Raw genomic sequence first — 14,613 nt, 5'->3', positions numbered from 1 at the left:
TGTTATCTGGTATCGAAGTGCCATCTGTTATCAAAGTATCCGCATACCCAGCGTGTGTTTGGCGTCAACATCCTCCTCATCAACACCGTCATCCGCGCCTTGCAGCATTATCATCGTAATCATCACAACAACATCCGTTATCATCATCGTCATCATTATGTTGTTTATCATCATTACGAAGAATTATTTGAATTCAATATGAGTAATGTTCTGAGAAAACTGGGCATAATGCATGTGCGTAAAGTGTCGTCCCAGATTAGCCTGTGCAGTCCACACAGGCTAATTAGGGACGACACTTTCCGCTGTTATGACATTTTTCGTTAAAATGAAATCTCTTCTTAGCAAAAATTCAATTTAGGCGGAAAGCGTCGTCTCTGATTAGCCTGTGCGGACTGCACAGGCTTATCTGGGACGACACTTTACGCACATGCATTATGACCAGTTTTCTCAGAACGCGACTCATATATTGTTCTGTGTACACTTCCATTAAGAATCGGAATAGATTGACGCACACTCGGGAGTAAAACGCGTTAACCATCTTGCAGCAGGATTCAAATTGTTGGAAAATGGAACAAAGAGAGCATCCACAAATCTATATATTGGTTAATGGACAAATCTTCAACCTAAGGACTGTCCGATGGACATGGATATTTTAATAAACACGATTCATTATCTGAATACATGCGTAAAGCGATAACATAAATGGCGACATATACATAATTTAAAACGTGTATATAGGTTGTTGTACTTTGATCAATAGCAAAATGTGTTATAACAAGCCAGGGTTGTGACCGCCAAATAAATATTTGCGCAAATCTATTTAGTATGCTACTTTCAACAATTTGCAATTTTTTAAAAATTGATTTTAAATGTGCTCGTGTTTGCAGCATACTCCGAATCTCTTCGTAAACGGCGCAATCGGAACATCTCCCGAACACACATAGTGTCGACTTTGGATTAATTTAGGATATAAAGTGTGAATAAATGGCAGTTTGCGGAAGTATTTGTTTTTACTTGCCTTGAGATGAAAAAGGATGGTATTCTGAATCCTAGGGTTATATTTTGTTGCATTTCTATAAGTAGTTTACCGAAATGTCGTCATTCTTTTGTGAAAGGACACAGTCGCTTAGTTGTGTATTTTGTTTCACAATTATACATGTTTAACAAAATATATAAATAACTGAAGCGGAATAGTGTGCTATCAATTTCTGCAACACATTGAAGTATAGCCTAGTTTAAAATCGGCTGCTTACCTAACAAAGACAAACGTTGTATCTTATCATTAGACACGTTAAATGTGGCGATAGACGATCTTTTACACAAGGGTGCTATCTGGAGAATCTAGTGCCGCCAACCCAAATCGACAGCCGCAATTTTGACATTGGAATGACATAGTGAACGATATTTATCTCTCTTTTCATTCTGTCACTATCTTTGAAGACGATAGATCATTGCGTTCATTGCACTATCCAATGTAACCCATTTATGCCTAGTGGACTCTCCCATCCTTCAAAATTGAATCAATGCGGCGTCTCATCTTGGTCTACGCTGTTTGCCAAGGCCTTTTTTCTGGACGCTTGGCATATTATGGGTTAATATTACTTAAACATATTCAGAGTGGAAAAAAAGAAGTGTATAAAGCCATGAAATTGAAACCATGAGCTTTGTTTCATAAAAAAACTATCATAGGATGACGTCATTCAAATAAGCATGACAATACGTATTTTTCCTTAACAGCTGTATCTCCTGAATCTTACAGAAATACTAGGGATAATATCGAATACATTTCAATACTGATAACAAATAAAGGGCATAACAGTTCGCCGTAGATCCAATAAAATCTATTACAAACAATCACAATAACAATTAATACCGAATTTGCAAGAATGCACAATTACTTATTGTTAACGACGCTTAACTTCATTATGCATGTCGCTCTATACTAGCGTATAAAACACTCGTTTTCAACAAAGCGTCTTTAATGAATGACAAACAATAGTAAAGTAAGATACTAGTCGTATTTTTGGGTGTCACTAAAATTGCTGCAGTTTGCAAATATGGGTTTGTTTCTGCTTTTCAGATACACATTTTCCGAGCAATTTGGATTTTTTGTTATTAAAGTGTTGACCTCAACAACAAATATGTAGCACTGTGAACCATAAGAAATCAGTAAGAAGAAATTGTTCGGAAATTAATATTGTGAATTAGCTTTGGTCTTCTCGGTTGACTCTAAGTCATGTCTGAAAACGACAAACTAAAAAGGTTCATACCTTGAAAAGGATCATCCTTGTGATTAAGATGATCTGTTTCTCAGCTTTACATAATAAATGCATGTACTGCTGTCTGTTTCCAAGAACGCATTGCATGCTTTACTCAGATTCTTAGTACTTATTTTTATAAAAATCATTATGGTAGTTATGGTGTGGTATTTAAAATAAAATAATAGATGCAGTTAGGTGAGTGTGTATATAAATTGTATTCTAGATAAATCCTTCGCAGGGATAAATGCATTAGTCCGATGCGAATTACATGTTTCAGTTAAGAACAAATTGGTAACGCATGATTATCAAGCTGGTAATAAATTCCCATCTATAAAAAAATGTGCGTGATTTTTACCGGTTTTGTAAATCTCGGAACACCAGATTACCGCATCGCTAATGATTTACAGGACCATGACCTTCATGAAGTGAGATATTTAAATGGAAAATTCATTCCAAAGTGTAAAATCTAACCATAGGAAAGGAAATTATATGTTTGATTACCATTGGTTGAACAATTCACGTGTGATTAGACTTGATGTATGTTTATAGCTTTGTACCCTTTTCATTTTTGGTTTTGCTGATTATTAAAGAAGATAAATACATCGACAATTACACGTTCAATGTGGTTACAGAAAATACTGTAAAGGGTGAAGAATCAATTGCTGGTAGAGTCTTTCTTTGACGGTGCACTATCCTACAATATGAGGATGGTTGACCCTGAAATATAATCAAGAAAAGAAACATACCGGTACAGCACAATATGTTTTATTCGTCCAACTTACACTGAACCTTTAACCTTTTGTGACTATGTAGACGAATGAAAACAAATAAGTTTTTAGGTTTCGTTACATTTAGATCTATTGAAAAATCCCAACGATAATCTGTATCATAAGAAAGATCGAGATTAATGTCACCAATGTGCTAAAATAATTTTTAGCGCTATGCCATAATCTTTGTTGTGATATTAATGCAGTCGTGTCTATCGTCTTCGCATATGAGTCGCATTCTGTGAAAACTGGGTTTAATGCATGTGCGTAAAATGTCGTCCCAGATTAGCCTGTGCAGTGTGCACAGGCTAATTAGAAACGACACCTTCCGCCTAAATTGGATTTTTTGCTAATAAGAGGCTTCATTCAAACGAAAAATGTCATAAATTCGGAAAATATCGTCCCTGATTAGCCTGTGCGGATTGCACAGGCTAATCTGGGACGACGTTTTACGCACATGCATTATGTACAGTTTTCTCAGAACACGCGCATATAATTACTAACTACAATAAAGAGATAATACATCCACGTACGGCATTTCGCATATTGGATTGAACTCTCTGCCGCACGGTTCATCAACCCAGTGGTAGTCATGATCTCCTGCGAAGAATGCAGCACAGTTTGCGTAAATGCCGTCGTTGGGTTGGCTCCAATGGCTCCAATCTAAGAAGGTGGCAACTTTTTCGGACGGGTAAAGTGTCCAGATGCCTTCACTCACCTCGTCCGTGAGACCAATCCAGTGTCGTGGAGCTTGACATAATGAGAGCTATGATATAAATTATTTGTTGTATCAACATTATTAATCAAAATTAAATGGTCATGTTTTAAAAAGATATTCACATCGATGTTTGATAGTGTAATGACGATGCAAACGTTTGTAATATATGTTGCTGAGTATACTGTACAGCAATCATATTACGCCTATACTAAGTTGGGTTTGTGTTACATTGTAGCAATAGCAAAGTATCCAAACGTTAGTTCACAAGAAGTTGATCTCAAACAAATTTCAATCACTAGATAAATATTATTGAAATAATATGCAATTACATGTGTTTGCTACCGAGAAATGTGTATCAACTAGCTAGTTCTACTGTGCAAATATACCTTTAAGAGTCATCAACTCCCCACGTATAAACGCGTTTTCGATGCTGGATTCAATGTTGACCAGATTTGCCCCAAAATGAAGACAAAACAACTGAAATACGAGTAGGAATTCATGTGTGTGCGATGAAAGTAGTCTCAAACTTAAATCGATTTATATTTGCGTTATCATACAATTCACACCGCAGTCCAGTCTGTCCAAGAGCATTTTTAGTATCATTATTGTTCCTTTAATTGCGTCTTATCCTAAAATAAATTTGAATTTTGAACTAGGATTAGCAATATGTGTTTCGTCGAGCCTTTTGCAATGGATATACTTGAGGCCAAGACAAAAACGTTCAGTATTTGAATATATACATATATATTAATGTTATTAATGAGATAAACAATTTGTGTAGCTTGAGGTTTTGCATCAAAGGTCACATTCAACTTCATTATACTATTGATCTTAACAGATTGAAGACTATTATCTAAGTTTAAATAATTCTAGGAATGGGGTGGTGAATATGAGTCCAGGGGACGAAAAGCTATCAATGTTTCGTGATACCTGTGATTCATGGAAGGAATATGATGTGTGTCCGAACAGGTAGCAACTGGTATCATATGTCTTCCATCCGTTCGGACACTGTGCGCTGGAATGTGCTGTAAAACACGGAAACATATATATTTAAAATATTACATGCATCACGTAATCAATAGGATTCGTTGTCGGAAATATTGCATTGCTCATCTTCTTAATTAGTATAATGTAACCTTATATCGAAAAGAGCAGAATTAGTTTTTTTTTACTGTAAATCTAAAATCATTTGCGATTGTATAAATGTGTTAATCCGTTGGATCAAATTTTTATTAACGCTTATTATAGTATTATGATGATCATTTTTATATCTTTTTAAATATATTTAAGAAGATCGTTTTCAGGCAAAAAATAAGCTCAAAGTCATTGGATAATGCCTTTACCTAAACCAAACAGCAAGATCAATCCTGTTAAACACGTTTTAACCATGATGCCTTTATCTTGGGGAGAGAATGCGAATAGACAGTTTTTCACAACTTGCATATGTTGACCGAGTCTAGTTACAGTGATAAGGAACACACGTTGGTTTTACATCACGTTAAAGTCAATAACTATAAACAAATCAAACTTAACATTTACATGCAAAACTTATCTTTCGTTATGAGCTATCAATATTTAAAATTATTTAAAATTAGCAGTTTAAACGTATTCAATTAAAATAATCACGAATGTCTATCACATGAAATAACATAACACGTAATAAAAGTTCGAATGTGATTGCACGATGTTTCTACTTGCACAATTGTTTTTATAAAGAGGTGACATGACAACTCTTCCCATATCCAATGAACATAAAGTGGCAATATTAAGTACGTTAATAGTGAATTCATACGCTACGGATAACATAATGACACAATAACTTATTCATAACACCTCAAGAGGAGAGCTACTTATCTTAGTTTCCAACAATTTAAAGGTTGTAATTGTAATCTGATATTAAGTAGACATCGTATATAACCCTATAGCATTACAATGTAAACAACAATACAGGCATGTCTGTTCGTTTTCTTATCAAAACACTTGATGCAAACGATTTATGATTTGAGTATATATTGCAAAGAAACGGGTAATTATAAAATATATTGCACTTTCTACTTTGTACACACATGTCAATATTATCAATATTTAACAATTCTTTGGGTATTAAAGCCACACATGTATTTATCCCATTGAGATAACGTCAGTACCTACTGATCATTTTTCATGTCAGTTTTCCTTTTTCATAGCCATGCATATTAAGTATTCGACCGTTGAGCGACCAGAACACGTTGAGTGTAACTTTCACAGAGACACTAAGAAAATGTATAAGAAAGTAAAAAAAAAGTGTACTTATGATAAGTTGTAAGAAATGAACTACTAATTCCGATTTAAGACCATTTTATGTCATACTTGTGATTGTTAACAAGGTTATGACAAGAAATAAAGGAAGCTGACTCACAAGTCTAGCTTGTATCGTTTTATGAATGAAAAGGCCAAGTAAAAAACGAACGCATTTTATGTTTACGGATGTATTATGTATTACAAATATAAGGTCAACAGGTTAACCTTCTAAGCACGGATACAGAAATCAGGACTGATATTGTGATGTTATTCGATGGTTCCATTTATATGAATTGTTCAGTGTATATTGATTTGACATTTTCAGATGTCAATTATTGCGCTTGTCACATTATGGTTAGAAATTGTTGGTGGAATATGTGGGTTTACCTCATGTAAGAAATATTGAAAATTTTATCAAAAGGGCCAGTAAACATGACAGTCACACAGTGCTCATATGTTCAAATAAGCTTATCGATGAGGGAGAGATTAAATAATAGTATAGTTGACACAAGGCCGGGTATGTTTGTATTGGTCAAGCAACGCATAAACTGACCAATCTAGCCAATCAGCTTATTAAGAAGACTGACCAATGGGATTCATAACTGAGTTTCACGGGGCAAATGTTAGAGGGAAATAGTGAAATAGCGTTTAGACCTAGAGGTGTACAGATGGAAAAAGACACAATCATGTAGCAATCACAACGTATTTGTATAACTGAAATATTAGTTAAGTCAGACATTAAACTGGATTAGAAACTGATATATGGTGTTGTTGAATATTTTATCCTAAATTATGCAGAGAAACCAACATAAATAGGGAGGGACGGACTTGTCCCACGCGCGGCACGAGAAAATGGTAATTAATGTAAAACTCGTCATCTTGGCAATACGCGCATGACGAGATATTGAATGATAGGCTACACACCGGTAATTTAAGAGTAATGAACGTTGTTATGACTATGTGTCGTCCATGAACTATGAACGATTACGTGACAAAGGACGTTAAATGGTGACCGTGAACCAAGGATTCGAACAAACAAATATTCCACTTACGATTACGAAGCCATGAAAAACAACGCGAAGAAACTCCGTTTCGGCACATTCTGTAACCAGTAACAACGACCGTGAGCCGGGAACAACGACATCAGACCGCACATATTCTGCAACTTCCGGTGAGTGACTGTTTTATTTCTTAACGCTTGTATCAAAATGGCAAATCAAATAGTCCCTGAATTATTTCAAAATTTAAATGAACAAATTAAAGATGTTAAAACGGCCATAAGCACTCAGACTATTTCACAGGTTGTACAATCATTTGATGGAAATTCAAAAGAATTTAAAAATTGGATTAAAAATGTAGAAAAATATGGAACGCTTACCAATTTAGATGAGAATAAATTAAAATTTGTTGCTTACCAATCTAGTAAAGGGCTTGTTAGTGATAACATACAACGCTTTTTGACTGATGATCCGACAGGGACATGGACAGATTTAAAGGAACAGCTTAAATTAAGATTTGCGGAAATTTAAGACCCACAATACGCTTTCTCCTTATTAAAGACGACTAAACAAAAGACCGACGAAAATGTTCAAATATACGCTGAGCGACTTGTATCTCTTGCGACTAATGCATACGAAAATATTGAAGGTAATTTAGACTATATAGAAAAACAGTTAGTAAAAATTTTTAACGACGGATTATCGCACGATTATTTGGGACTTAAATTAATGCGCGAAAGTCATGCAACCCTATCAAATACCGTTAAAAGCGCAACACAGGAACAAAGTATCAGAGCTAGATTTGAGTTACAATCGCAAATAAATGGACTTGATAACATTGCGACCGATAATATTCAGACAGATATCGATTATATTAGGTCATCTATTGTTTGCACATATTGCAAGAAACACGGTCATTCTATTGAAATCTGTCGTCGTAGGCAACGCGAGATAAGTGCATATACAATAGGACGGAACGGTCATACGATGGGTCAAAATGGTAACGGGCGCAAGAACGAATATGATAAAAATTGGAAAGATAAAATTGATTGTTGGAATTGTGGTAAATTAGGACACTTTAGTAGAGAATGTACTCAAAGAAAAACGTACATAAATCGAAAAAACTAGTAAATTCTTACCAAAAAGGGGTCTATGGTAAGAAAAAGTCGAGACATATAACATCGCTTTGTGTGGTAGTCCAAATTCTTGTGTTATTTCAACAGGTTGTTATCAATTTAGGAGCTTAATCGATAGTGGAGCAGAAGTATCTTTGATAAACAAACGTACTAATGATATGTTAAAACAAAAACCAGCACTGATATTTAAAGACGTAAATCTAAAGTCGGTAAACGGAAATTCATTACATGTCCACGGAAGTGTAAAATTGAGATTCAAAAAGGGAGCATATATAAAGAGCACATGTATTTTGTAGTAAGTAACATAAATAGAAATGTTATTTAAGGAAGAGACTTTTTACAAGATAATGGTGTCCGTTTATACTTTGATTTAGGAAGTTTGAGGATTGATAACTGTTATGTACCTCTAGAAGAAGATGTACACCTTTCAACGATATGTTTTGGCATATTATGCATATCGATAGATCTTATATGTTTTGTATATTGCAGCAACTAAGATTTATCTGCAGTTCTCTTTTAAAAAAACAATTTTAATATTTATAATTTTTCAGGTAACTTATGTTCGAAGAACGGGAAACAAAGACAAGGAAGAATCCAGGCAATATGAGATTAGTCAATCCTTGACTGTATGAAACTAAAGACAAGCCTGAAACGTGCCCTGTTAACCTTCTTATTGAGTTTGCTCATAGGTATTGTTTTGAAGTTTAAAATGACATTATGCTCCATTAGTTAGTTATTTATGTTATAGTGGATATGTGTTGGTTTAGGTTTAGTACCAATTTATTTAGCAAGTGATCAAAGAAATGTATGTTTTCCACAAGTTAATAATTATTGTTGATGAGCAAATGTCAATTGATATTAATAATCTATTGAAAACCCAACAATGTGTTTGTATAAGTCTTTTATACTGTTTGTTTTACATTAAGAAAGTATAAATTGGGTACTTTTGCTGGATTTATAAAAATTTTAACATCATTTATTCAAATAATAACATCATTTCACAGTAAAACAGTGAACCTTTATTGGTAACTGTGTGTGTTATTTTCACTGTTTTGAATAACCAAATTTAAATCATCAATACTTTCATATAAACTGCAGGAAAGCATAATATTACAATCTCACATTATGATCTGTAAATGAATATCCAAGAAATGAAGCAGGGATCAGAATCACCTTAATAGTATTCTTAACTTTTCATAAATATGAAATAATTTGTTATCTTTAAGGAGACCACTAGAGATGTGCCAGCCGGAAGCACCTTTCTACCTACAGGTTCATCCATCGTGGGACATGGACGTGAATGGGCAACCAAGTCAAGTGTGGTTTAAAAACCAGCCATTGGGAGAACACACCCTTGGCAATATGATGAAACAGATGGCTCATCAGGCTGAACTACCTGGGCACAAAACCAATCATTCAGGTCGAAAGACAACAGTAAAAAGACTTAAAGAAGCCAACTTTGAAAATACAAGTTACCAGACACAAGAATGTGCAAAGTTTAAACTCATATTGTACCGTACCCCGGAAAATCATGAAAGAAATGTCAGCAACCTTAACCACCTACAATGCAAAGGCGATCGAAGAAAACAAAGAAAATTTGGACTTTCCAGACATTCCGAGTCATGAACTAGAAGAAATTTTAATCTGTGTCGAAGTGGTTGAGCAATCACAGAAGGAAAACGTCTCATACAACCCGAAATCATCTGAAATTCAGCTCTCGTCTTCTCATACACTGAATAAGGCATAAGGAATGGGCACTTCGATGCTTTCAGGCGCAAATATCAGTGGTGGTAATTTCACAATCAATATCAACTTTGGTATCAAGTAACAAATGAAATGTATTTGAAAAAGTGAATATGTTAAAAAAAGTCAATTTTAAAGTTAACTTTGACAAATTTGATAACATTTTGTTGACAGTTTCTGGATATGTCTGACATTAAATTATTTTTTTATTATGTTTCAATTTCATTATGTGTAAAGAAAATTCACACTTAAAGTGCATATGATGAAGTGTTTAATGTGTTGAATAACTAAAAAGTCATTTAATAGTTGCAATTAGATTTGTTAAACATCCTATTTTCAGAAAGTGTTGAAAACTTACAGTGGAGTTTCATTTGATGAATGTTTTATTACATCAATTTAATAACAATTATAAGACATGTACAACATTTTTTGTAAATTTATTTAATTTAACACAAATTATTAACCTGTACAAATTATTTACTGCGTACGAATTTGCACTTTGAAATGCTGTTGATACTGTGATATTCGGGCATTTTAATGTTGTTGCCTGGACGAATTTTCACAGTAATGTATAATTGATTTATTGTGATATTTGGGCATTTTCATTTGATTTGTTGTTGCCGGGAAAAAGAATCAGTTATATATCATTGATTTTCTGTGATATTATGACATCATCATTTGCTATGTTGTTGTCTTTATAAATTTGCACTTTTATTAACAGATATATCATTGATTAACTGTGATATAAAGGACGTTTTTATTGGATATATTGTTGCCTGGGCAAATTTGCACTTTGATATGTCGTTGATTAACTGAAATATGAGGACATTTTAATTTGAAATGTTGTTGCCATGTTTAAATTGACTTAAATGTTGTTGTTCCATTATCCATGAAACATTTGTGTTGTTTTAACAATAGAGAATCTATAGTAAAAAAACATTGAAACCTTGTTTTATTAAACAAATAATGTCCAATCTGCGTTGTAATTGATATTTAGATCGTATGTCTTAAATAAAGTACAACGGAACAAGATGATCAGTAGAATGATTGCTTGGACTCAGTAAACTAAATATATAAATACAATAAATGTATGCATTTGAACCTAATTCTAAGTATAATGCAATTGCAAATCCACACAATTCTTACGGCAAGAATATAGTCACTAAGCTTCACAGGTTTTCGTGCTGCAAATAACGAGTAAACATGCATATTGAAGCATTAAATTGAAACAAAAAGCTAAAGAAAAGGATATATAATAAAAATGCTTATTAGACGTTTAAACTGTACAATACGTGATATATTTGGACGAGCATACAGTTTGAAGTCATATTGGACGAGCCGTCAGGCTCGTCCAATATGACTTCAAACTGTGTGCGAGTATCTCCGTATTGTACAGTGAAACGTCTAATAACCTATAATTATATTCTCCTAAATAGCATGTTATCTTTTAAATACAATTTCGCACAACTAATCCCTATTTTAAACGTATTTTAAACATTAAAGTTTTCCAAATATTAAGATCAGTATTTTTTAATGTTGCAAAAACGTTTATCTCAATAAATTGCCAAAACTCTGTGGTTTAAACGTTAGAATTCAATATCGACCAATGGTCGTTTATAAAGTTAGTTTAGTCAAGTTTGCCACTGTCCAGGGGCCGGTTTAATGAAAAACTACAACACCCGACTGTAGTCGCGCGACTGTGTGGTCGACCGACGCTCGTCGGCCGCCAACTGACCACTCGTAGCGTTCAAGGAACAAGTTGCCGTGACTGTGGTCACACGACGTTGTGGTCAGTCATTTTGCACGGGTTTTGGTTGCCGACAAAGCGTCAAGCGACGAGCAGTCAAGCGATGAGCAGTCGTGGTGTGAGGGGTGGACTGCGGTCGCTCTACAGTACGTCGAACAACGCGCGGTCGACTGACGATCGTCGCTCTCCATTTAACCCGGTTATCGTCGCACGACGATTATTCGCTGGTACAACCATACTCACTCGACCATGGTCGCTCTCATTAAACCGGGCCCAGGTGTCAAATGCGTTATGTGCACATAGACAAGAACAAATTAACCGAAATATTACTGCTAAAAACGACGAGACCCCGATGTGTATTATAGTGAAGTAACATCGTGGAGTAATTCTTCAAAACATGTGTTACTATCACCAAATAATGCATTTTTGTTTAGCTGCGACGTTTTGTTGTCAGTTTAATGCGCTTCCTTAGCTCAAAGGTCAATTCTACACCTGATAGTTAGGTATCAAATTTCAATATAGACAATAAGTTTTAAATAACGTTGAACAGTGCGCTTCATGTTGGAGAGTGACAACTAAAGTCGCTGCTTATAAGATGAAGGTCACTAAAAGGGAACACATGTAGGCCTTTTTGGACTGAACATTTTTCATTCATCGAATAATTTTAAATCAACGGATTAACAAAATAAACCAATATCTAGCGACGTTTTGCGTGCGAGGCATTTGTCCATCGCTTAAGGTATCTTACTTACATATGTGAAGTTTTAAGTAACATTATTCACATGTTGCTAAATATACAAGTATGGAGCTCATAGTACTTGTTCGACGAAACATTAAGACCTGTCAACTTATTATTTTTTTGAATGTGAAGAATTAACGCTATTTAGAACAGTACAAACAATTAGTATGACGTTCACCTTTAGAATTTAGTGGACATGGAAAAGAATGCCTGGAGACAAGAAACCTTACAAGTTTCAGTGGCGTGTACAGAGTTCGACCTGCAGGGACGAATCAGGACATTCAAGTGTACTGTGACATGGCAACGGGCGGATGGGGATGGACGGCATGAAGTACACACACTATTTTATCTTGAGGCCGTTTTATCAACTAACTAGTTTAGTTCAAACCTATTTATTTTAGCTCGATTGCATACAAAGTAATTCCTACTTATTTGAAATGCTCTCGAGTCCGTTTCCTGGGCCTAGAACCAGTACTTGGTGTCTATATGGGAGATCGAAAGAACGCTCCCACAGCGGGGATCGAACTCGTGACCTCCCGGTCGCTAGGCGGACACCATATCCATTACACCACGGCGACCTCAGGTATGTGAAGTTGGCTGTTAGATGTTAGCTGTTCATCAGATGTTTAAAACAGAAATGCACAGCTGTGCATTGGGTGTTAATCAGATGTTTAAAACAGAAATGCACAGCTGTGCATTGGGTGTTAATCAGATGTTTAAAACAGAAATGCACAGCTGTGCATTGGGTGTTAATCAGATGTTTAAAACAGAAATGCACAGCTATGCATTGGGTGTTAATCAGATGTTTAAAACAGATATGCACAGCTGTACATTGGGTGTTAATCAGATGTTTAAAACAGAAATGCACAGCTGTGCATTAGGTGTTAATCAGATGTTTAAAACAGAAATGCACAGCTGTGCATTGGGTGTTAATCAGATGTTTAAAACAGAAATGCACAGCTATGCATTGGGTGTTAATCAGATGTTTAAAACAGAAATGCACAGCTGTACATTGGGTGTTAATCAGATGTTTAAAACAGAAATGCACAGCTGTGCATTGGGTGTTAATCAGATGTTTAAAACAGAAATGCACAGCTGTGCATTGGGTGTTAATCAGATGTTTAAAACAGAAATGCACAGCTGTGCATTGGGTGTTAATCAGATGTTTAAAACAGAAATGCACAGCTATGCATTGGGTGTTAATCAGATGTTTAAAACAGAAATGCACAGCTGTACATTGGGTGTTAATCAGATGTTTAAAACAGAAATGCACAGCTGTGCACTGGTTGTTAATCAGATGTTTAAAACAGAAATGCACAGCTATGCATTGGGTGTTCATCAGATGTTCAAAATACAATTACACAGCCCTGCATTGGGTGTTCATCAGATGTTTAATATATAAATGAATAGCTGTGCATTGGATGTTCGTCAGATGTTTAAAAAAGAAATGCATAGCTGTGTATTGGGTGTCCGTCAGATGTTTAATATATAAATGCATAGCGGTGCATTGGGTGTTTATCAGATGTTTAAAATAGAAATACATAGCTGTGCATTGGGTGTCCGTCAGATGTTAAAATAGAAACGCAAAGTTGTGCATTGGGTGTTCGTCAGATGTTTAAAATTTAAATGCACAGCTGTGCATTGGGTGTTCGTCAGATGTTTAAATTAGAAATGCATAGCTGTGAATTGGGTGTTCGTCAGATGTTTACAATTTAAATGCACAGCTGTGCATTGGGTGTTCATCAGATGTTTAAAATACAAATGCACAGCTGTGCATTGGGTGTTCGTCAGATGTTTAAAATAGAAATACACAGCTGCGAATTGGGTGTTCGGCAGATGTATAAAACAGATATGCACAGCTGTGCATTGGGTGTCCTTTAGATGTTTAAAAAAGAAATGAATAGCTGTGCATCGGGTGTTCGGCAGATTAAAATAGAGATGCACAGCTGTGCATTGGGTGTTAATCAGATGTTAAAAATAGAAATGCACTTCTGTGCATTAGATGTTCGTCAGATGTTAAAATACAGATGCACAGCTGTGCATTGGATGTTCGTCGGATGTTAAAATACAAATGCACAGCTGTGCATTGGGTGTTCATCAGATGTTTAAAATACAAATGCACAGCTGTGTATTGGATGTTCGTCATATGTTAAAATACAAATGCACAGCTGTGCATTGGGTGTTCATCAGATGTTTAAAATCGAAATGTATAGCTGCGCATCGG

General features: G+C 35.1%; 2 protein-coding genes across 2 annotated transcripts in view; one reads left to right on the top strand and one right to left on the bottom strand.

Annotated features, from left to right (window-relative positions):
- LOC127848171 (perlucin-like protein) overlaps positions 1-14,613 on the top strand; it is a 262,524-nt gene that overhangs the window by 26,051 nt on the left and 221,860 nt on the right. The gene's annotated exons all lie outside the window — the stretch shown is intronic.
- Positions 2,788-5,257, bottom strand: LOC127848167 (perlucin-like protein). Its single transcript, XM_052380469.1, has 5 exons — positions 5,090-5,257; positions 4,677-4,771; positions 4,133-4,223; positions 3,562-3,778; positions 2,788-2,978 (listed from the first exon to the last, which is right to left on the bottom strand). Exons 1-5 carry the CDS (start codon positions 5,187-5,189, stop codon positions 2,951-2,953), a joined length of 531 nt encoding a protein of 176 aa, XP_052236429.1. The 5' UTR covers positions 5,190-5,257; the 3' UTR covers positions 2,788-2,950.

This window comes from Dreissena polymorpha, chromosome 10 (assembly GCF_020536995.1).
Source record: "Dreissena polymorpha isolate Duluth1 chromosome 10, UMN_Dpol_1.0, whole genome shotgun sequence".
Taxonomy (NCBI): domain Eukaryota; kingdom Metazoa; phylum Mollusca; class Bivalvia; order Myida; family Dreissenidae; genus Dreissena; species Dreissena polymorpha.
Note: the sequence above shows the minus strand (reverse complement) of the source record. Positions and strands in the feature narration are given on the sequence as shown.